The 25,249-nt window shown below is 36.7% G+C and overlaps 1 protein-coding gene across 1 annotated transcript; it reads right to left on the bottom strand.

Moving 5' to 3' along the window:
- Positions 1-16,140: 16,140 nt before the first annotated feature.
- LOC112715589 (uncharacterized) lies at positions 16,141-23,680 on the bottom strand. The gene is made up of 4 exons (XM_025767364.3): positions 22,529-23,680; positions 21,674-21,811; positions 16,661-16,900; positions 16,141-16,571 (listed from the first exon to the last, which is right to left on the bottom strand). Exons 1-4 carry the CDS (start codon positions 23,426-23,428, stop codon positions 16,479-16,481), a joined length of 1,371 nt encoding a protein of 456 aa, XP_025623149.1. The 5' UTR covers positions 23,429-23,680; the 3' UTR covers positions 16,141-16,478.
- Positions 23,681-25,249: the final 1,569 nt, after the last annotated feature.

Raw genomic sequence — 25,249 nt, 5'->3', positions numbered from 1 at the left:
GCCAAGTTGAAGAAGAGCCTGGCGTTGTTGGTGGCGTGTTTGCCAACAACTTGGGCAACAACGCCCAGGCAGCTTGAGGATGCTCTCTTCAAGAACGTATATCTTGAGCTAGAAAACTCCAATTGAGGTGAAATCAGTGGCATTGGAAAGTAGACATCAAGAGCCTTTCAACCATATATCACAATATGAAATTGGAGTTCATTTGAAGGTTCAAATGTTGGCTTCATTTAGAGCCTCAAACATGGAAAGTATTGTTTCTGGCTTGCTCACCAAGTTGGCAACGCCCAACCAAGTTGCCAACGCCCAAAATGAAGAAAGGAGTGCCATTCACGTTGCTAACGCCAGAGAGGAGCACCAACCAAGTTGCCAACGCCAATCAAGGCACCAACCAAGTTGCCAACGCCAATCAAGGCACCAACCAAGTTGCCAACGCCAAGTCTTGGTGCCAATCAAGTTGCCAACGCCAAGTCTTGGTGCCAACCACGTTGCCAACTCAAGAAAGCGTTGGCGTGTTTGGTAACAACGCCAGGAAGCTTTGGATGGTGAAGAATGGAGGTAGCACGTTGCTAACTTGGAATATAGGGGCGTTATCCACAACAACTCCAACAAGGCAGCCTGACCTTACCTCCTTCAATGGAAGATATCGTGAGTTATAGAGGTCCAAATTGAGTGCTTCCAATTGCATTGGAAAGCTAACATTTAGAGCTTTCCAACCATATATAATAGTCTATAGTGGAGCATGAAATGGAAGCTCGAATCAGAGTCATCTTTAGGCCCCAAAAACAAGGAAATGAGGTTGAAATTCAAGGAAGCATGAGTAGGCCAAGGAGGGGGAGTCGAACACGTTGCCAGGGCCAAAATGAACTGGCGTGTTCCTTGGCAACTCCAGCAACAACGCCCAGGCCAAGAAATTTGGGCTAGGGGCGTTGTTGAGCACGTTATTGGTGGCGTTATCCACAAAAACGCCCAACCAGGGCAGCCTGACCTTGCCCTCTTCAATGGAGCATAACTTGAGCTAGGAAAGTCCAAATGAGGTGATTTCAGTGGCATTGGAAAGTAGACATCAAGAGCTTTCCAATGATATATCATAGTTCATATTTAGGCAAAGGATTGACACTCAAATTCTTGGCAACATTAAGCATGAAAGTAAAGTCAAGAAGAAGAAAAGCAAGTTGTTAGCAACAACTTGGGCTAGTAACGCCCAAGCACCAAGCTACCAGCCCAGGAAGTGTATTGGCACGTTGCCAACGTCCTTTGAACTGGCGTGTTTGCCAATAACGCCAGGCCATTGGGCCAGAAGCAATGTGAATGAGCTCTTCTTCCTCTGTTTGACAAGAATTCCTTCATGAAGCTAATCCAAATCAAGCAAGCAAAGCCCATAAATCTCAACCAATCAAGGCCACAAGAATCATCTAGAATAGTTAATTTTCATTTTGTTTGTAATTTTCTTTTAATTTCATTTCAATTTGTAATTTAGAAAAGCCTATATAAAGGCCATAGTCTCATAGCATTAGGAGGTTGGATTGGGGGGGATACGGAGGAGACCAATTTGGAATTCTGTGAATTGGCACACTCCATTGAGAGTGGGTCTTCGGACCCCTCCCCTTCATACACTCTTCTTCACTTCCCCTTCTCTTCTTCCTTAGTAGTAATGTAGCTTAATTTGTAGTTTTCATTTATGAATTCTTGAATTCTCAATTTCTGTTTTGAAGTCTCACTCTTTATTTTCATGCACTTTAGTTTCATGCAATTTAGTTTTCAATTTGAGCTATGATTCACTAAACCCCACTTTCATTAGGGGGAAGAGCTCTGCTTGTTTGAATGCATTGATGAACTCCTCTTTTCCTCCTCAATTCAAGTGGTTAATCCAAAGAGGAAACTCTTGTTCTTCAAAGATTCAACCACCATCGAGAGAGGGGTTAATCTATGTGAATTGTGTGGTGAATTTGAGGAATGAGCCACATAATTCAGTTTAGAGTTCATCCTTTCATGATTCCCTTAATCAATACACCTTGGTTGGTATGTGAGATGTAACTTTCCTTGGTTGAGATTATGGGAGTTGTGTGGCTGGATTAGAATTGAGCTTCATCTCTTCTCATGAACAATTAGATCACGAGAGTGGCAATTGGTTATGTTGAGAGAAATTGAATCACCAAGAGATTGGGGTTCAATTACCCACTTGCCATGGATCTATACCCATGATTGAGAAGGACTTGACTAACATCAATTCATGAAAACTTGCATCTCTGATCCCTAATGATCCTCTCCACCATTAATTCCTATTACTTTTGCTTCTAGTTGTTTGACTACCCATAACCCAATTCCCTTCTACATTCTGTCAATTTATTATTCTTGTTATCTACATTCTGTTCTTTTATTTCTTGCTATTTACTCTTCTGTTCTTTAAATTTCTACAACCTTTAATTCCTTGCAATTTATCTTTGATGTCATTTAAGTTTCTTGCACTTTAAGCTTCCGTTATTTACTTTCATCTTATTTCTCTCTTCTAGTTCTTTAAATTCTTTGCCATTTAAATTCTTGCAATTATGTTCAAAAATAACAAATCTCATGAAATCAAAACCATGTTTGCTTGACTAAATCTACCATTTAACTAAAGTTGCTTAATCTACCAATCTCCGTGGGATCGACCTCACTCTAAGTGAGTTTTATTACTTGATGCGACCCGGTATACTTGCCGGTTGTACGTGAAATCTCATTTTTACGTATCAGTTCTACGTTCGATTGGGTGAATATCTCTTGGATTCCTAATACACGATGCATGGTTGATCGCCTGACATCCGAGTGCTCGCCTGACAAACGAGCCAGCCATTCCGTGAGATCAGAGTCTTTGTGGTATAGGCTAGAACTGATGGCGGCATTCAAGAGAATCCGGAAGGTCTAACCTTGTCTGTGGTATTCTGAGTAGGATTCAATGATTGAATGACTGTGACGTGCTTCAAACTCCTGAGGGCGGGGCGTTAGTGACAGACGCAAAAGAATCACTGGATTCTATTCCGGCCTGATCGAGAACCGACAGATGGATAGCCGTGCCGTGACAGGGTGCGTTGAACATTTCCACTGAGAGGATGGGAGGTAGCCACTGACAACGGTGAAACCCTTGCTTAAGCTTGCCATGGAAAGGAGGAAGAAGGATTGGATGAAGACAGTAGGAAAGCAGAGAGACGGAAGGGAAGGCATCTTCATACGCTTATCTGAAATTCCTACCAATGAATTACATAAGTATCTCTATCTTTATCTTTATGTTTTATGCGTTTATCACCATACCCATTTGAGTTTGCCTGACTAAGATTTACAAGGTGACCATAGCTTGCTTCATACCAACAATCTCTGTGGGATCGACCCTTACTCGCGTAAGGTTTATTACTTGGACGACCCAGTACACTTGCTGGTTAGTTGTGCGAAGTTGTGTTTATGCCATGGTATTGAACACCAAGTTTTTGGATTCATTACCGGGGATTATTTGATTTGTGAAAAGTATTGATCACAATTTCGTGCACCACCTCAACTGCAAGATGATCCTGAATCCTTTAATAGGAGAATGGTGAGAGCAGATAAAGGGTTGGATCAAGTTCTAGAGGACATATGCCTCCCTGGAACTAACTGGATAACCAATTCAAAAGGTGTCCCAAACCAACTGAAGAGGGGAGACCTCAAACCAATTGCAAGAGGTTGGCTAGACTTTATTGGGCATTCCATATTGCCCACTAGCAACCGTTCTAAGGTCACTATCAAGAGAGCAGTGATGATTCATTGCATTATGCTTGGAAACGAAGTGGAGGTTCATCATCTGATTGCTTGTGAGATCTACACAATTGCAAATAAGAATTCCACTGAAGCCAAACTGGCTTACCCAAGCTTGATCTCCTTGCTCTGTAAAGAGGCTGGGGTAAAGATGGGAGTAGATGAATTCATACCCATTGAACATCCAATCACCAAGAAGTCAATGGAAGGACAAATGCAAGACAACTCTATCAAAAAGAGGGCGCAGGAGTTCCTCCCTGAATTTCCTGAAATTGACTACTGGGCCAGCTTAGAAGCATCTATCACCAAGTTGCAAGAAACTATGGAGCAACTTAAGGAAGAACAGCAGAATCAGAACTGCATGCTCTGCAAATTGCTGAAGGAACAAGAGAAGCAGGGGCGTGAACTTCAAGAACTGAAACGCCAAAAGCTCTCCTCTCAAGTTGAGGGAGCATCCACTTCTCAAAATCAAGGTTGTTGAGTCCTAACTCTGTGTTAACCTCTATCATTAGGAGCCTATTTAAATTTTTGTTTTCTAGTCTTACTAGTCTCATCTTATATCTACTTTTTGAGTATTATTCTTAATTCATGATTAATAAAAATTAAAGTTCATGTCTTAAAGCTATGAATGTCCTATGAATCCATTACCTCTCTTAAATGAAAAGTGCTTTAATCACAAAAGAACAAGAAGTACAGGATTTCGAATTTATCTTTGAAACTAGTTGAATTAGTTTGATGTGGTGATAATACTTTTTGTTTTCTGAATGAATGCCTGAACAGTGCATATGTCTTTTGAATTTGTTGTTTTAAGAATGTTAAAATTGTTGGCTCTTGAAAGAATGAGGAAAAAGAGAACTGTTATTGAGGATCTGAAAAATCATCAAATTGATTCTTGAAGCAAGAAAAAGCAGTGATTCAAAAAAACGAAAAAAAAGATAGAAGAAAAAAGAAAGAAATAAAGTTGTGATCCAAGGCAAAAAGAGTGTGCTTAAGAACCCTGGACACCTCTAATTGGGGACTCTAGCAAAGCTGAGTCACAATCTGAAAAGGTTCACCCAAGTATGTGTCTGTGGCATGTATTTATCCGGTGGTAATACTGGAAGACAAAGTGCTTTGGGCCACAGCCAAGACTCATAAAATAGCTATGTTCAAGAATCATTATACTTAACTAGGAGAATCAATAACACTATCTGAGTTCTTAGTTCCTATAGATGCCAATCATTCTGAACCTCAAAGGATAAAGTGAGATGCCAAAATTGTTCGGAAGCAAAAAGCTACTAGTCCCGCTCATCTAATTGGAGCTAAGTTTCCTTGATATTTTGGAGTCTATAGTATATTCTCTTCTTTTTATCCTATTTTGATTTTCAGTTGCTTGGGGACAAGCAACAATTTAAGTTTGGTGTTGTGATAAGCGGATAATTTATACGCTTTTTGGCATTGTTTTCAGTATGTTTTTAGTATATTTTAATTAATTTTTATTATATTTTTATTAGTTTTTAGTTAAAATTCACTTTTCTGGACTTTACTATGAGTTTGTGTGTTTTTCTGTGATTTCAGGTATTTTCTGGCTGAAATTGAGGGTCCTGAGCAAAAATCTGATTCAGAGGCTGAAAAGGACTGCAGATGCTGTTGGATTCTGACCTCCTTGCACTCGACGTGGATTTTCTGGAGCTACAGAAGCTCAATTGGCGCGCTCTTAACGGCGTTGGAAAGTAGACATTTTGGGCTTTCCAGCAATGTTTAATAGTCCATACTTTGCCCGAGATTTGATGGCCCAAACCGGCGTTGCAAATCAGTTTCAGAATTCCCAGCGTTTAACACTGGAACTGGCATAAAAATTGGAGTTAAACGCCCAACCTGGCATAAAAGCTGGCGTTTAACTCTAGGAAAAGTCTCTACACATGAAAGCTTCAATGCTCAGCCCAAGCACACACTAAGTGGACCCAGACGTGGATTTTTACGTCATTTACTCATTTTTGTATACCCTAGGTTACTAGTTCACTATTAATAGGATCTTTTGACATTGTATCTGGACCTCATGACACTTTACACGTTTCTCATTGTATCTTCTACAGCATGAGTCTCTAAACCCCATGGTTGGGGGTGAGGAGCTCTGCTGTGTCTTGATAGATTAATGCAATTACTACTGTTTTTCATTCAATCATGCTTGCTTCCATTCTAAGATATCACTTGTTCTTAAACCTGATGAATGTGATGATCCGTGACACTCATTATCATTCTCAACTATGAACGTGTGCCTGACAACCACCTCCGTTCTACCTTAGATTGAGTAGATATCTCTTGGATTCCTTAATCAGAATCTTCGTGGTATAAGCTAGAATTGATGGCGACATTCAAGAGAATCTGGAAGGTCTAAACCTTGTTTGTGGTATTCTGAGTAGGATTCAATGATTGAATGACTGTGACGAGCTTCAAACTCCTGAAGGCTGGCGTTAGTGACAGACGCAAAAGAATTACTGGATTCTATTCCAACCTGATTGAGAACCGACAGATGATTAGCCGTGCTGTGACAGAGTGCGTTGAACATTTTCACTGAGAGGATGGGAGGTAGCCATTGACAACGGTGAAACCCTACATACAGCTTGCCATGGAAGGAACCTTGCGTGCTTGAAGAAGAAGACAGTAGGAAAGCAGAGATTCAGAAGATAGAGCATCTCCAAAACCTCAACCTGTTCTCCATTACTGCAAAACAAGTACTTATTTCATGTTCTTTTGCTTTTTACAATCAATCCTGATAATTATTGATATCCTGACTAAGAGTTACAAGATAACCATAGCTTGCTTCAAGCCGACAATCTCCGTGGGATCGACCCTTACTCACGTAAGGTATTACTTGGACGACCCAGAGCTCTTGCTGGTTAGTTGTGCGGAATTACAAAAGTGTGATTGCAATTTTGTGCACCAATGCCAGCCCTGCAAGTCAAGAGTACTTAGTAGAAGGTATGCGGTACTTAATCTGGGATCGATTAAGTTTTGGGAAGGCCTTATCTGACTTGGAGGGTCGGATTGCATCGGGTGAGGGTCAAAACCTACAAATGAGCGCATTACCTGAAGTAGGACCAGACATGCATCATACTTATTTGTGCATAACTGTGTGATTGCATATTGATTGTGATTGTGCATCTGTTTTTTGTTTCCTCTGCTATTTGTGTGTTGGCTTATAATATTGTTATGTACATATTTGTTTGAACTTAATTATGATTATGTGAACTTAATTATGATTATGTGATCACGGACATTATAAATGAACTTAACTGTAAATTCCGACCTTAGTAAGAACTCCCCAGTTCTTACCCCTTACACCTCTTCAGATGGACACGAGAGTCCTATTCTACAGGATTGATCTTCTATATGTCCATGAAGACCCAGTGCGCAGCGAGTATTAAACTATTGTGCGGCACCTCATGTACATAATTATGTAGTACTTAGTAGACCTTTTCATCATCCTATTATTAGACCTTTCTTCGACCTTGATGTACCCTATGACTTTCCTCTTTCTTGGATGCAACCTGAGGAGGATCCCGACATGATAGTTATCACTTCCGACAGTGACAAACTAGGTGAGACGCTAGTAGGTGGGCATCACCACTCTCCCGGTGATCTTCTATGAGGTACGTTTGGACCAGAGACGATGAGACTTTTTGAGGCATCCAATCTAACTCCGGTACGTTACGGTGTTTCCTTCACTTTTGCTAGTATGCTTAGAGGGAATAGGCATGTCATAGTGTTAGGCTAGCATGGGTGCCAGCTTAGGTGCTTTTTGGATGGGCCAGGCCCTGGGGCAGCTTATGTACATATATGTATATATTATATGTGTGACTAATTGAGGGATGTTGTATCAAAGTTCTATACATGTATGATTGAGCCACTTCTGTATTATGATGTAGATTATGGTGTGATGTTCTATGTATTGCCTTATACTATTCTCTGAATGTGTGTACCCATATTTCCTTGTTATATTGTATGTATGTGACTCTAAACTACTATTGTTCTTAAAAAAATTACTCGTAAACTCGCGAGGTGTTAACAAAGAACAGGCTTATAGTTATTAAATATTACTTAAGTTGGGGAAACAAGTTAATAACGTTCAGCTTCTAGTATGATCATGACATGCTGGGTGTTGGGCCGTTACATTTTCCCTATTTCTCCAAACCAAAAATACTGTATATATCCCCTTAGTTTTTTTGTCAAAAAAAACCCCGGTGCTTTGTGAATTCTGACATGACGCATTTACTTTCACTTTTAACCAGGTCTTAAAGCTTTTGGTGGATCAGAATACTAAACATGCTCTTCATGTTCAAATTACAATTAAGACTCTTATTTTTCATGTATCTTTCTGGTTGACTATTAAATGGTAACTTTTTAGATTTTCATAAATTAATGTCTAAAGTTTGACTTGTTCATTTCTTAGTCCTTGTTCAACAATTGTATATCCAGGATAGCACTGTGGGTTTACTATTTGGCTTGCTTCTAGTTTTGTGTGGCAGCAGTGGTCTTCTGCAAAGATTTATTTCAATGGGAAAACTGTATGTCTCTCTGTATGCAATATTTTCTCTGGTTCCTTTGTATCATTTCATAAAACACCTTTTTGATTAATTATCAAGAACTATTTGTTTTCTTAATCAGTTAATGCAAGCTTATTGACTCCAATAATGTTGCTATATTTCTGTACTAGTTTCCACTTTCAAGAGTTCTTTAAGGCCTAAACTTAAGGGCGCAATTTTTTCCATACAAGTCCTTGTCCAAATAAACATTAATATATCGGCTCCAAGATATATTTAACACTATTTTCAGGTCCTCTTTTTAGGGGTTTTTTATGATATTTTTTTTTGGACGGGGGGAAGGGTCAGATATGATCATTTATATTATTGAATATATCTAATTGTTTATTGTTTATAACTTTAGGATGCTAATGAAGTCCTTGTATCTCACTACTACTTCTGTCTTGCCTTGGTCATTTGTTCCTCGCTTTCTTAAACTGATGATGCAGCTTTCATCTCATGTAAGGGTAAGTCATAGTTGTTTCAAAGTTTTACTTCCACTTTCTTGCCTCTTTTTGCAATTTTCATGAGCTTCCTTTCCTTTCCACACAAATGAACTTTATCAGCTAGCTATTGTTGCTTTTTGCTTACTCTCTGCATGGGTAAGAAAACCATATACTAAGATTTCCTTTATTTGTGTGCCATTCCATATTGATTTTCCAAAATAATTCAAAGCCTAATGGCCTTGTCTAACATCTGTTTATATATAATTTGTTGGAGTAAACAATTAGTTATGATTCTATGCATTTTGTTAACTTTATTTAATATATTTCGAGTACAATGATAATCTCGGCCTTCGTCTTGAGTTGGGTTCATTTATGGCTAATGTTATGTTTTCAACAACATATTTTGCTCAACATACTTTGGATCAGGTATCATTCTTGTGCTTACTTACTTTTTCTTAATTCTGAAGTTCATTGCAGTTGTCTGATTATGCTTTCATATTATATATAGGTGGAACCAATTCAAAACCTATTTGCAGCTCTTTTTCTCTAGAGTTTCAAAATGCTTATACATGTGCAATTTCTTTGGAGGCATGTTGATATCTTGCTGGCCATTATATTCACTTTCATTAAAACACAGTGGAAGAAGATTTCATGTACATAGGAATATGAATTTTGAATTCTTTGAGGAAGGTGAGGCCAATCTTGTTTGTTGCTTACACTGATCTGCTTACATCACACCCTAGTTAGCCTATATTTGCTGCCATGAATTGCTGCAACTAAAATGATTCAACAAAGTGTTTAGAAAAGAATTCAACCTATATGTTTGAATGTTGTTCTGTAACATGTAAGGACCCGAATGAAGATCTTGGTTAATAGTTACTGACAATTACTCAAATTAATGGTGTTGTAACTCAGCTAGGGTTTTGGTAATTAGGGTCTTGTAAAACAATCCAACTATGCATACACTCTTTATTATAGTGATGACTGTGCATCATGTCATATTTTTCTATGCTTTTTTATATAAGAATTTAACTAAATCATGCTTAATTATTGAGTGTTTTTGTGCTTAATTCATAAGATTACTTTCATCTCTCTGATTTTGATTTATGTTGTAGAAAAAGGTAGCCAAGGAAGTAAAAAGCACAAAACAAAGCACTCATTGCGAAGGAACAATTGAAGACATCGAGCACCCAAATCAGCATGACTATGCCTTCTTCAATGAAGTATAATTTGAGCTGTGGAGCTTCAATTGATGCCCTCCTAATTTCATTGGAAATTAGACATCTAGAGCTTTCCAACGATATATAATAATATGGGATAGACATTCAATTTAGGATTCAAAAGCTAGCATTGAAAAAGGACCCTGGAAGCAAGCCTGTTTCTCTTGTCTAGCACTCTCCAGCAAGCTTGCACGAGAGCGCCAACATCCTAACAGCATGACCTTACCCTCTTCTAAGGAGCATAACTTGAGCTGCAGAGATCCAAATGACGTGATTTGAAAGTAGACATTTAGGACTTTCCAATGATATATAATAGTATGGGGTGTACAGTAAATTAGAGCCTCAAAATCTGGCATTAAAATGGACCCTGGAAGCAGGACTGGCATTATTGTCTGGCACTCTTTAGCAAACTTGCTTGAAAATGCCAGGGTCCTGACAACATGACCTTGTCCTCTTCAAAGGAGCATAACTAGAGCTGTAGAGGTTCAAATGATGCGCTTCTAGTTGCGTTAGAAAGCTAACATTCAAAGCTTTACAACGATGTATAATAATATATAGTGGGCATGAAATTGGAGCACAAATAATTGGCATCTTTAAAACCCCAAAAATGAACCAACATGAAGCAACAAAGCAAGCATCAAGCAAGGTCAAGCCCACCAACCTTGTCACACCTTACCAACCTTATGCCCACATTTTCCACCGGCGTTCTCCAACCAACTTCATGAAACCTTGTGTCCACATTCTCCACTGGCGTTCTCCAGCCAACTTCATGGAGAACCCCACTTTCACCTCACCAACAACCATGCTCTCCAAAGTTCTCCAGCAAACTTGATGGAGAACGCCACTCACTCACCATACTTGACACTCCCTTGACAACACCTTGACACCCTTGTCACAACCTCAAGGCCACGCTCTCCCTCAAGTTCTCCCAAGAACGCCAGTTCAAGCCTCAGCATAATGGTGTCACACTCTCATGGGGCATTTTTTGGCAAACATAGCGTTCTCCTGGGAGTGTCCACGCCCTCTCCCAGCACTCTCCAAAGAGTGCCTCACAAGAAAATGCCTACGATTAATTTTCAAGAAAGAAATTGGGACTTGTGCCTACGCACAACCTGCTATGCATACGCATACTGGGGACGTTTGCGAAGGTGCGTAAGCACAACCCTTGGTTCGTACGCACAATGACTGGCGCTCACTTTTTACGCTCGCACACCAACGCCCATGCAAGTGCCAAACACCCCTCGAGCATCATTTTGGTTCACCTAAAATCACTCCAAGTCCATGCACATTTAAGCAAGCAAAGCCCACAAATGCCACTCAATCAAGGCCACAAGAAGCATCTAGAATAGATAATTTTCATTTTATTGTAATTTACTTTCAATTTCCTTTCAATTGGTACTTTTGGCTAGCTTATAAATAGGTTTTAGTTCATCATTGTAAGGGGCACTACCGAGAGAGTCTTCGGACTACTCTCTTCTCACCCACATTTTTCTTCTCTTCCATTTTCTTTCTTACTTTGTAAATATTTTAGTTATGTATTACTAACTTTTTCCATTGGGAAAGAGAGCTCTATTGCGATTTGATGGATTAAATTATTTTTATTCTTCTTCTTCTCTTGGGATAGAAATTGAATGTACTTGGGTTTTGTGATTACCTTGGAAAGGGAATCATAGAACCATGCTTGAAATCTTTCTGACATTGGATTCGATTTGGGGTTGGTCGGATATAGTGACATGTAATTCTTCTAATTCTTGGATCTATGAAGGTGTGTGGTATAATCAGTGACCAAACTTCATCTCTTCTCGTGAGCAATTAGATCAAGGAATTGGCAATTGTTCAAGAGTGGGGAGATTGAATTGCCAAGGGATTGGAATTCAATCACTCATGATTGCCAAGAGATCAATGAATTGCATGATTGAATATAAGATGAAAGCAACTGATCCAGAGAATTCAATATCTCTTTATTCCAACGTTCATTTTATTTTTCTTTCTTATATTTACTTTATAGCCATTTACTTTCTTGCACTTTACTTTTCTGTACTTTACTTTCCTTGCCATTTACTTTCTTGCACATTATTACTTTTCTTTACTTTCATGTCATTTATATTTCTTGTTGCTTATCACCCAATTATGATAGTCTAACTAGAATAATCAATCAACTATTTCTTGCATAATCCATTAATCTCTGTGAGATTCGACCTCACTCTTTGTGAGTTTTATTACTTGATACGACGCGGTGCACTTGCCAGTAGTTATTACGGAGGATAAATTTTTTCCGTATCATATAGACATTCTTTTGATACTAATATTTTATTTTAGTTTGATAATACTATGAACTTGTTTATTTTTTAAATATTATAAATGTTCGAATACAAGTTAGTTGAAAATTTGTATTCATTAATGTTATATTTATTTTGTATGAAAACATGTTTATTTTGCAATGGAAAAAACTAAAAAAAAAATTATTTTACCTTATTAACAGATTTTTCGTCTATATTTAGAGTTCAAAAATGCTTTCCCAAGGTTTCAATTACCGACGAAAAATCTGTCAAAAAATCGGACGAATGAAGCAAAATGAAAGTGACAATTACTGAGGGAAATCTGTCCGTAAATCACTGACAAAAAATCTGTTGAAAAATCTTACAGTTTTTCAATGAAAAGGGGGACTATTACCGAGGAAAATTTTGCCGGTAACGGGAAAAAATCTATCGGTAAACTACCGACAAAAAAAATCCATTGGTAAATAATTTCTGATAAGCCTTTTATAGAAAATCTTTCGATAACCAAAAATTCACCTGTAATAAATACTAAATCTATCTGTAATAAGCAATTTTCTAGTTGTAACCGCTGGTGGTCACTGCCGGCATCGCTTGTGGTAACGATGGTGGAGTGTCTTCTCTCGTTGGTTGGAGAAAGAGGAAATTAGCGTTGAGGGAGGGAGGCATGGTGTGTGTCTTTGTTAGGGGAGGGGAACATCACCTTAAGTTAGGTGTTTTTTATTTTTCTGTCGTCAAAACGACGCTGTTTTAAGGAAAATTAAAAAACCGGAACCTTTAAAAACTCAACCAATTTGTCTGGTTCATCAATTAACTATCAATTTAATCGATTTTTCTACCAATTTTTTATAAGAAGATTTTGGGAATTAATTAGACCGGTCGATGATTGATTTCCGTTAACCCAGTCGAACTGGTCAGTCCGGTCCAGTTTTTAGAATTTCAGTTTATTATAATATAATATTGGGAGTTTGGAACCAACGTTTTCTGTCATATTCTCATGAATATACAATTAATCTATTGATTGATGCATTAGATAATTTAGATCGTAATATTCAATAAAAAAAATAAAAAAATAAAAAAACAACGGAAGGGGACATTATTATTGATCTCTGGAACGGAGGGCCTTTCTGTTTGTTAATAATTTGCACGTTGAAATCACAAAGGAGTCTATTGTGATGATATATTTTGGTTTTCGACACTCATGGCTTTGTCTATTTGTTTCTCCTTATATTTTTATTTAGTTTTCTTTCTTATAATGAATCCAATTGATAAACAATAAATATTCTTGCATTATTTGCTATAAATAAGTGAGAGGAATTCCTGTAAAAGGATTAGAAGATCCCACAAACTTTGAATTGCGTGTCATTCTTATATTTTTGTATTAAGACATTCATATAATTATATTTTATTGTATCATACTTATATGTATATGTATCATTATGTACATGCATATATTTAGGTTAAGAACATTGAGAATTAAGAATTTTTTTCTTAATCAAAATTATTCTTCTTTTTTGTTTGTGTTATACAAAAAAATTATTAATTTTTATATGTAAATGTATGTTTATAATTAAGGTCTCACAATATTATATGGTTGTTATACATTGTGGTTTATTGTGTAGCATCATTATTTTTATATTATGTGCGCATCTTCAATTTTTATTACATAAGAAAATTAGTAATAATTTAGATGATTGTACTCATCTATTTTATAAAATCTTGGTTTTGAAATAAATTAATTAAATATTATACTTTTAAAGTAGTATTTTTTTAAAAAAATTGATTTATTTTGAACATTAAGAGTGTGGTGATATGTAATTCATGTGAATATTGGTCGACTCAAAGAAAGGTCTATATTTGACAGAGTTATATATATATATATATATATATATATATATATATATATATATATATATATATATATATATATTAATGGTAAATATATGTTTGGGTAACTAATTAAAAATAAATTAATACATATTATTTATATGGTCAATAATCCGCACAAAAAAAGTTTATTGTTTGACCAAATAATAAATAATGAACGTTATGTTTAATTTCTATTTGATTATGCAATTATTAATCAGTCCAAATGAAGGTTGGTGTTAGTCAATTGATAAAAAAATATATGCGATAAAAAATAGATATAATTTTCAAGTTTTTATGTGAATAATGACTCAATCCAAAATAGGCTTATTTTTTGACTGAAATCACTAAATTATGTTGAAAATATTTGGTAAGTCGCACTAAATAAATTTACGTGTAAGTAATTTATACGGGTATGGATTGGCCCAAAGAAAATTTTGTATTTGACCAAATTATATACGCATTTGTGATAATAAACATGTAATACTTATTTAGTTTTATGTGAATAATAAATTTGTACAAAGATAAACTTATTGTTTGACAGTATTTATTATCAATGTTTGATTGGTGTATTAAAAATATCGATTACAAAATATTTCTATCCAAAAGACTAAATATTAACGTTGTGGCCACCATCATATAAATTTTATTTACACAATATGTAACTTAAGTAAACATATTTTATTTTAAAATTAAGTTTGTCAATGTTTGTATCTAGACTTTGTATTAAAAATTGAATAAGTCTCAAATAGCAAAATTGAACCTTAAAAGGTTAGATTGCTCAAATCGTATAAGTCTTGTGATCTTAAAATATGAGATTCTAAGACTTACGGACAGAAATGAAGGTTACTACTACAAAAAAATTTTCTTAAGAATAAGAAATACAAAAACATTATATTAAAAGTAATAAGATTTGAAACAAGTATGACATTTGTCTTGTAAGCAAAATAGGGTGTATACACGACTGCAGATCTCACGAGCGCAATGATATCCAATAACAAAAAGCTAGGACGTAACATTGTAATCGCCAATTTGCCATTCTTTATACTTCTTTGATTCTGTTCCTGGACGTTCTTCAGCTGCAGAATCGAAACGTGATGGAGTTTTGTCCTTCTCAAGATGCTCTTGTAATTCTTGACCGCAAATCGAGAGTTGCAAAGTGTCTCCAGGTGAGAATGTTATTTTCAGTGAGCTTCTCAGCCAAAGGTATGTTGAATGGTTTGTTGGCGGAGGTGGCGGTTGCATTCACCATTATTGCAGTATCTTCAATGGAGTGTTCGTAGTTGTTGGTGTCATTAATTGAACATGAATCATCGGCCATGAATCAGTATGGCTCGTGATACCATGTGAACATTCATAGAGAAAGAGAGAAGAAAGACGAGACGAGAAAGAGGAATTATGTTGTTGTCTGAATATTGTGATTATCCATCGAGTCTGTTAGAGTGCTAGCTATATATAGTATGGAGTAACAGATATAACTAACTAAGCACACTTGGACAATTCTGTTTTGCCTAACAGCTTTAACTAACACATCAGTACATCACACTTTACTATCCTAACAAGAATCCTGTACGAACTAATGTTGCAATATCACTAGCCAAGGAATAATGCTGAAAAATCGTTAATTTGAGAAGCAAGCGATCATTGACCATGTTAACACTGTTTTGAGAGACAATTAGACAAAGCCCTAAAGATTATGACACCCCAAAAGACAAAAAATAGCAACCATGGAGCTCATGAAATACAGTTTGACCGTTGAGTTTATGTCAATGGGGGGAGAAAACATCAAGAATGAATTACAGATTCATGAAAGTACCCAGTTACTGCAGTGGGTAATATAATTATCTACTCTCACCTCTCATGGAGTTGAAGCAACCAAAGACAAGGTGTCCAAGATAACTTTAGTGATGGAGGGTTTCAAATACTATTGTTAAGTTTGTCACAGGTAAATGATGTTTAAATCAACACAATGTCTCAACATGATATGCACAAATAATACAACCAAAACTCAATCACAAATTAAGATTTACTTCTTTTTCTTCTCTATTATTAGCTTTTAATTGCCTTATGGGGCAGAAAACACAGGCTACATTAGGTAGCTGAAATAGGAGTCATACAAAAAAGAATGTCTTGAAGCTGGAGACAAGTTTATAAAATAGTGTATCAAATTTCCTATATTTTCATAGGGAGACAGATATTGTAGTCTGTATTTGTTACCTATTTCAACTACCAACAGTAGCCTCAGATATTTATTCCAAAGAACATAGTATATCATATCCTTGAATATTTTTATAGATTAGCAAAGCAACCCAACCCCCTACTTATTTGAGAAACAACTGCTAGATCCTAAGGTTGTGATGGTTCTGGAAACAAACTCAAGGAACTTATCAGAGACTCGTATACCTCTATACCATTCAAGTACACTGTTTCTCGTAGATGCTGCAAAAGTTAAGGTCACAAGAGTTACCTGAAGAATAAACAAAATATCATTCAGTCATCATGAATAAATAGGAAAAGAATTTTCAAACCTCGTTGTGGTCATGGAGCAAGATGGGAGTGTTTCTCATTGGAGAGAAACCAAGAACTGGAATTCCTTTTTGTCTAAGGAATCGGGCATCAGTAGTCGAAGCGAGAATTTCAGGCTTTGAAAGCTTTCCTCCAGCTGATGTTATAGCTTGCTTGAACACTGACCACCATGGATTGGAATCATTAATTGCAGTCATTAATGGCCGTCCCAAGTAGTCTCTAATGGGTCCTTTCTCAATTAACTGCAATATTTGGTTGCCCAAAGACAAGACAAAATCATTATGTTGCACTCAAGGTGTGAATGACGAAGACCGATATTTAACAATAATCACAACTTTATTAATGTCTCTTGGTTTGTTAACAAGTAATTTACAACATTTCTTATATCCGTAAAAAGAATGTTAGAAATTAGAGAAATTCTTGCATGATCCCAGTGCGCTCTAAAAGCAACCAACTACTCAAATTTCATTTATAATAATTAAAATATATTAAAAAGATTAAAATTGAACAGGTTATAGTTACTCTTACAGCATGCATTAAATGTACTCTAAACACGTAGTAGTATTTCTCTATGCATTATGATACTTGCTAGCAAAGCGGCAGCTAAAAAGGATAGTTGTGCACATAAAAATCATTTATGACAGCATCAACTGATAAAAGGAAAATTGTACCTACGGTCAGGAAATTTTCAACTTTAACGAATTCTAGTCACTTGAACAAAATCTAACAACATGGAATCATTAAGAAACATGAATAATAAAAGAGAATAATATATATTGCAGCAAATGTAAGATTCAGAAATCTTTGCATCCAGGTGGCAAATGTGCAACATCAATGACAACCTCAGGCATGGAGTTTGCAATTTTCAAAGGCTTAAATATGTTTTCTATCTGTAAACTGTATCAAATTCAGTTTTGGTACATATAGTTTTTACTTATTTCTTTTATTCTTTTGTTTAGCTTAATCCAAGATTTCCTGCAATATGCATATTTACTCCCTAAATAACCATTGCAATGGACCAAAAAGTTGTATAGGGCCGAAAACTAAAGGCCACTAGTCCAGTAAATTTTACTTGTAAGAAAATCATATACATATTGAAAGATTACAGCACTTAAATGTTTACAGCCGTCATTAAGTTTTGAAGAAGTTTTTACAAAACTGTTATATTGAAAGTTCATACCCAATAAGTTTTTACAATAAAATTTCACATTAATCCCACATCGTTGGATAGACTTTCAATACACTTTAATTCAATGTAGTACAAACTTCCAAACTCTATAGCTCACGTTGCGATAGAAGAGTAGATAAACTCCACAAGATAGCATTGGGAATGGAATAAAAAGAATGTTCATGGCATCTATAGATACGTTTATGCTAGAACCTAATTACATAATTTGATCCACAAAGTTGATCCCATCGAGTGGGAAATTATTTAGTTGTTGCTACAACTAGGAGCAGAATAAACTTAGACTATGCAACTTGATAATTAACTCCGTCTATGTTACACTTACAATACATAGCTGGTCCCAAGCCCGAATAAAGGAAGAGGGTTGTGTTAGGTCTTCGGCAACCAACATAAAAATATAGCCGAATCCCCATGACATGAATCAAAGACATTATTGCGCTAAAGCTAGGTCGTTGCCCGAAAGCAACGCGCCATATGGCTCGAGTACGGTGTCAAAGCAAGAGCCGCTGCATCGGTGCTCGGATGTAGTGTTAAATGAGCAAGGGTTCTCGTGTTTTCGTGAACGGACGAGGGTAAATAAGCTAGTTCACAAAGTAAAAAGTAAAGGTCGAAGCGACAGAAGATTGAGATTTGGGACATGAAACATAGGCACTCTAACAGGAAAGTCCATGGAGGTGATGGACACCATGACAATGAGGAAAGTGGGATGGGAATGGAAGCGCAGAAGAGATGTGGAGGGAGATGGCAGAAGTTATTAGAAGAATAGCAAAAGAAAGTTTTGGTGAATCTAAAGGAGCAGGACCAAGAGACAAGGAGTCCTGGTGGTGGAATCCGAGTAAACAAGAAAATATAAAGATAAAAAGGGAATGCTTTAAAGAGTGGTCTTTTTGCCGCAATGCAGATAACTGGGAAAAATATAAGGCGGCTAAGAAAGAGACAAAAGTGGCTGTAAGTGAAGTGAAAACAAGAGCATATGAGGGTCTCTACCAGTCTTTGGGCACGAAAGAAGGAGAAAAAAGTATATATAGAATCGCAACGAGCCGGGAAAGAAGAATGAGAGATTTGGATCAAGTTAAGTGCATAAAGGATAAGGATGGAGAGGTGTTGGCTCAAAAGGAGAAGATAAATGAAAGGTGGAAGAACTAATTCTACGAGTTATTTAATGAGGGACAGAAGACTCTTCCGAGCCTTGGTCGATTATGCACAAGGGAAAAAGATCAAAACTTTGACTAATATCAAAGGATTCGAGACTTCGAGGTAAAAGAGGCTCTAAAGCAGATGAAAAATGGCAGGGCAGTAGGACCTGATAATATTCTGATTGAGGTTTGGAAGGATCTTGGAGAAAAAGACATCAACTAGTTAACCAAGCTTTTAATGAGATTTTAAGGTCAAAGAAAATGCCTAATGAGTGGAGAAAAAGCACCTTGGTACCTATCTACAAGAATAAGGGGGATATACAAAGTTGTGGAAACTATAGAGGGATTAAGTTTATGAGTCATACTATGAAGTTATGGGAAAGGGTGATAGAACGAAGGTTGAGAAAAGAGACACAAGTAACAGAGAAACAATTTAGATTTATGCTAGGAAGATCTATCACTGAAGCGATATACCTATTAAGAAGGATCATGGAGAGGTATCGTAGTAGTAAAAGGGATCTACATATGGTATTTATTGATTTGGAAAAAGCGTATGATAGGGTACCAATGGATGTCTTATGGAAGGTTTTAGAAAAGAGGAAAGTAAGAATCGCATATATTCGAGCAATTAAAGACATGTATGATGCGGCCACAATTAGTGTGAAGACACAAGGTGGTGTAACGGAGGAATTCCCTATTGGTATAGGATTACACCAGGGATCATCCTTAAGTCCATATCTTTTCACATTAGTCTTGGAAGTACTCACAAAGCACATCCAAGAGCCTGTGCCATGGTGCATACTTTTTGTCGATGATATCGTCTTTATGGGAGAGTCAAGGAAACACCTAAATAAGAAGTTGGAGTTATTGAGAAAAGCTTTAGAAGTGTATGGTCTGCGCATAAGTTGTAGCAACACGGAATATATGGAATGTAAGTTCAGTCTGAGAAGGGAAAACCCCAATATAGAGGTGAAGATTGGAGAAAACATCCTAGAAAAAGTTAAAAGTTTTAAGTATCTTGGGTGCATCATATAGGATAATGGAGAGATTGAACAGGATGTAAATCATAGGATCCAAGCAGGTTGGTCAAAATGGCGGAATGCATCTGGTTTTATATGCGACAAAAAAGTGCCCTTAAAACTTAAAGGTAAATTCTATCGCACTGCTATAGGACCGGCTATGCTATATGGTATGGAGTGTTGGGCGGCTAAAGGGGAGCACGAACATAAGCTGAGTGTGGCAGAGATGAAGATGTTGAGATGGATGAGTGGTCATACGCGATTGGATAAAATAAGGAATGAAGATATAAGGGAGAGAGTTGGAGTAGCACCCATTGTAAAAAAGATGGTTGAATCGCGTTTCAGGTGATTTGGACATGTGAGAAGAAGACCGATAGAACATCCAGTCAGGAGGGTAGATGAGATGAAAGATGGACAAAGGGCGAAAGGCAGAGAAAGACCTAAGAAGACCATCCATGAGGTGGTCAAACGAGATCTACATGTAAACGGTCTCTCTATAGACATAATACATGACAGAACACAATAGCATCGTTTGATTCATGTAGCCAACCCCACTTAGTGGGACAAAATTTTGTTGTTGTTATTGTTGTTTATGCAACTTGATAATTGCCTCTATAGGGATACCTAATTCCAAACTCTCAAATAAATAACAGTGCAGACAAATAAAAGGATAATAGGTTCGTTTGCTTGTGCTTTCAGGATAAAAGAAGTACGTTTCTTTTTCTTTTTTTTTTTAACGAAAAAAAAAAGTACTTATTTTATTTTTTGAGTTGTTTGTTAGTGATTCAATAAAAAAAAAAAACAAAAGTGTTTTCCACTTTCCACGTTGTTTCAGAAATAAGTCTAGCAAAAGCTGTTGAAGAGAGAGAAAAATCTACTAAAATATTAAGATTACTAATTTATTATCTTCATATATTTTTAAAAAGACGAATATATCCATTTAAAAAACATAAAACCCTAACCATTATACAAATCCTTATTTTCTCTGTTAATTAAATTAAAATAATATTTTTAATTAAAATATCATTAAAAATAGCATTGTTAATATTTTCTATGAAATATTTATGTAGAAATTTTGTTTTATACCGATTTTTTATTTTAAAAAATTACCATGTTGTGTAAAATAATTTGTTTTTAAATCATGACCACAATTGTAATTTTATAAAATGTACTTATATATTTGTCATATTCAAACAACTTAATTGCTTCTAATTCTAATAAAAAGTACTTCCATAAATATATCCAAATACATTTCTGCTCCTACTACTTCTACTTCTACTTCCGGAGAAGTATTGCTTTCAACCGCACAAATAAAGAAGCCTATTATCTAAGTTTTAACTCGAGGAGAATCAAGTGTTTATGGGATAAAAAATACCAGAGTTTGGGTGCAAATCCCTCCTCCACTACTTTGCTTAAGCTATAGCTTTCCAGTTCATTCGTAAAGAAAAAAGAAAAAGAAAAAGATGGATTATGCTAAAACAAGACAAACAAAGTAGCATCAAATTGAGAAGGCCCTAAATCTGTTCTGAGTCTTGCAAATTTTTCGCACATTATACTGTATATTAAGTTACTAATCAGTAATCACCATATAGAAACAACCTAGCTTAGACATAGAAGCAATGCATTACCTATTTTTAATCAACATCCCCAAGACGAAAATCAGAAAGCTATTACCTCATACGACATATTTCTAATAACTGGTGCCCATTCAGATGCGATTCTCCTCCTCATTTCATCAGGGTCCGTTGTAGGGGTCAACCTGAGATCAAAACCAGCCTCTGCTTCTGAAGGTTGCACATTCATCACAAACCCCTGCACACAAAAGAACATTTAACAATATTCAAAACCAACTATTAGAACGCACACAAGAAAAAAGCAACCACAGCCTTAACAACTGTAAAAACACACAGAAAAGAACCAAATACAGCAAAAACTAAATAAAAACAATGCTGGAGAAAGGTAATTTTTATCACAAATTAATTAGGACAATAATGTGACATACACTTCGGTGATAATGATACTACTCGGACAGAGATCACCTGTTCCACCACCACGTTCATATCCAAATTGGACGAGTGCCTATTTATTTTTATTTATTATTATTTTGGTGATTTTATAAGTTTCTTTCTAACAAGTGTCTAATTTTTATTGGTGGGACATGAATAAAAACACAACAGTAGCACAGGTGATCTCAATCTGATACAACCCTATTACCATTTCCATTTACATTCAAATACCTACTTAATTGTTTATGTTCAAAATAAAAACTCTAACAATCGTCTTAATGTCCAGTAAGAATAAAAAGATTAATTGTTTACTCAACCACTAAATATGTATACAAGTTAAATCCAAAATAGATATCTCTCTAAAAACGATTTTTATACAGAAGTTGAATCCATAAACAAATAAACGAACTCAGATTCTGATTGCATCTAATTAGATGTCCAAGTAGAAGAAGTTTTACTTACAAGTTAAATCCAAAAATAAATATATAAATAAATGCACAAACAAACAAAAAAATGAACTCACAGATTCTGATTGAAGCCCAGCCTTGAGATAAACAGGATTAACCGAAACAACTTCCGAATTCAAAGCTTTCCCAGTCTTAACAACATCGAACTGGCTCTCCCTAAACCTGTTGATAACCTCAACGCTCTTCATCAAATTCTCCATGGCGCTCCCATCATACATCCAGGCCCCGTGTCCGGGTTGCCCCCTCGCCTTAATCTTCAGCCCCCACGGCGATCTATCGGCATAGAACACCCTGTACTCATCCCCAGGAGACGCCTGCCCTTCGTCGAGCGCAAATCCAACCTTCAACTCCGCGAACTCCTTCGATTCGACGAACTTCGCAGCCCCGTCGGCACCTCCAATCTCTTCGTCGGGGACGAGTGACACGTGGACGGATCTTGAGGGGGTGAATCCGCGGGCCTTGAGGTTGCGGATGGCCTCGAGGTACTGCATAGCGATGCACTTGTCATCCTGGGCGCCTCGGGCGAAGATGGCGCCGTCGTGGGAGCGGCGGAAGGCGGAGAAGGGAGGATGCTGCCATTTGGAGGGCTCGGCGGGGACGGAGTCGAGGTGGGAGTTGAGGAGGATGGAAGGGAGGGAAGGGTCGGTGCCTTGCCATGTGAGAAGGAGGAGGGGCTTGTTTGGGGAGAAGTAGAGGGTTTGGTAGCGGAGGGCGAGGGATTCGGCTTGGGAGATGAGGTAGGAGACAGCGGAGGAGTAGGCTGGGTTGGGGTGAGCGGTGTTGATTCGGAGGTAGCGTTGGAAGCGGGTGATTGAGGTATCTGCTTCATCTTGTTTCTCTTCCTGCTCTTGGGTTATAGTTGTGGAGAGGGAAAAGGGTGTGAAAAGGAGAAGGAGGAGAGTGAAGTGGATGAGAGAGAGATGAGATTGGCGAGAGTGTGAAATGGAGCTGGCCATGGCTAAGGGGGCAAGAGGACGGTCACTCGGTCAGTCAACGCCTACCTTCCGACAATGGTTTAATCGGAGTTCATGTTGGTGTGGGGTGGTGTAGACCTTTTGGGGACCTGCCTCATCAAGTTGCTTGATTGATGCACTTTTATCATTTAATTTTTATTTCGTTTTACTATTGATGTAAGATTCTTTCATGCCATAGAAAAAATTATTTAGAGCTTGTTTGGAACGGTAGATGATGCGAATTTTACAAAGCACAAATTATCGGAAGTATATCAAATCGCCTCAAATAATATTAAGAGAGTAGGTTATCGTTTCTACGAAATTAACGGATTAAACAAGTAATAATTAATTGATTATTCTAGTTAGAAAATTTAAAACTTAGGATTTCAGTTAACATAAAAATAGAAAATTTAACAAAAGTAATAATAAACGAGTGAGAAAACAATATGATTAAGAGAGTTAAGGGGTTTAGATATATTCTTCCGGAAAAATACTTTTCACTCTGCACTTTGATTATACAAAGATATACTTATGTCAAATTATAAATAATTAAACTTCAATTTCTTGGTAATTCAACTTCTCTAATCCTAATCAATTATCAATTTCTTGATTAATCAATTGTGACAAGAGATTTAATAACGTTCACTGATTTAAAAATCACACAATTCTCAAGAACTAAACTGAGTTGATTCGATGTCACTTATCAAGTCTAAGTTCAAAACATAAGAATCATGAAAAGTTTTCAAGCTTAATTCAGTTAATTAACTTTTCCAAGATATTAAAAGAATTCAAGTCAGAAGAGAATTGTTTTCTAACACATTTAAATCTTTTAGATGTAGAATGAAAACTCTTTCTTAAGAAAATATCAATACATTAATCAAAATCGAAAAGCTATAACATTAGTATATAGGAATCAACAGAGCTCCTAACATTAACCGAGGATATTAGTGACTCATGATTCAAAAGAAAACCTAGAATTATGAATTGTAAAAACTGCTGACGAAGCTCCCCTATGTGACTCTTCTTCTTTTTATATTAACCCTAAAACTACTTCCAAATTCAAAACTAATTAAGACTCAACTCAACTTAAAAAAAAAATCAAATCTAGCTAATTAATATTTTTCTTCTCAAGTCAAGCTTTAGATCTTTCTCCTCATGATCCGCAATTAATGCTAGAATTCATGGACTTAGGTTAAGCCTTAAGTTAATCACTTAAGTATTTGAAGAGTTAGAGGACTTGCTAAATGAATTAAGGCCACTAGAAGAAGTCCATTTGGTGCCTAGAATGTATGGCCCCATGCGTGCAATGTATGGCCTAGTCTTGGGAGTGTTAGCTTCTATTTCATGCTTCACGTTGCACGCACACACCTCCCATGTTGCACGCATAGAATTTCATGGAGAATTGCCCTCTGTTAGCTCATTTACGTTGCACGCACAGGGACTCACATTGCACGACTAGCTTTTGGCATCTGTTGACTCTCTATTTTCTTTTCACGTTGCATGGCTAAGTGATGACTTACCCCATCTATCTATTTTTTCATAAAGAATAACCATAGAATGGATAAATTTTCACTAATTTGATGCATTATTCAGATATGCATCATAAATTAGTAGGACACTACTTTGAAATCTGATATTGCATGTATTTCAGGAGGAAAGAGCAACAAAAGAGGATAGAAGCAAGTATGGAAGGCTGGGCGCTTTTATGGGCGTGGCACTCCAAGCCATCATAGGCGTGTCATGTGGCCCTTGTGAAAGCGTGGCACGCCAAGGTCTCAGAGCTGGCGTGCCTGCTGGCATGCCTGGGCGTGGCACGCCGGGCTA

The sequence above is a fragment of the Arachis hypogaea genome, chromosome 10 (genome assembly GCF_003086295.3).
Source record: "Arachis hypogaea cultivar Tifrunner chromosome 10, arahy.Tifrunner.gnm2.J5K5, whole genome shotgun sequence".
NCBI classification, from domain to species: domain Eukaryota; kingdom Viridiplantae; phylum Streptophyta; class Magnoliopsida; order Fabales; family Fabaceae; genus Arachis; species Arachis hypogaea.
This window is presented reverse-complemented; position numbering and strand designations above follow the sequence as displayed.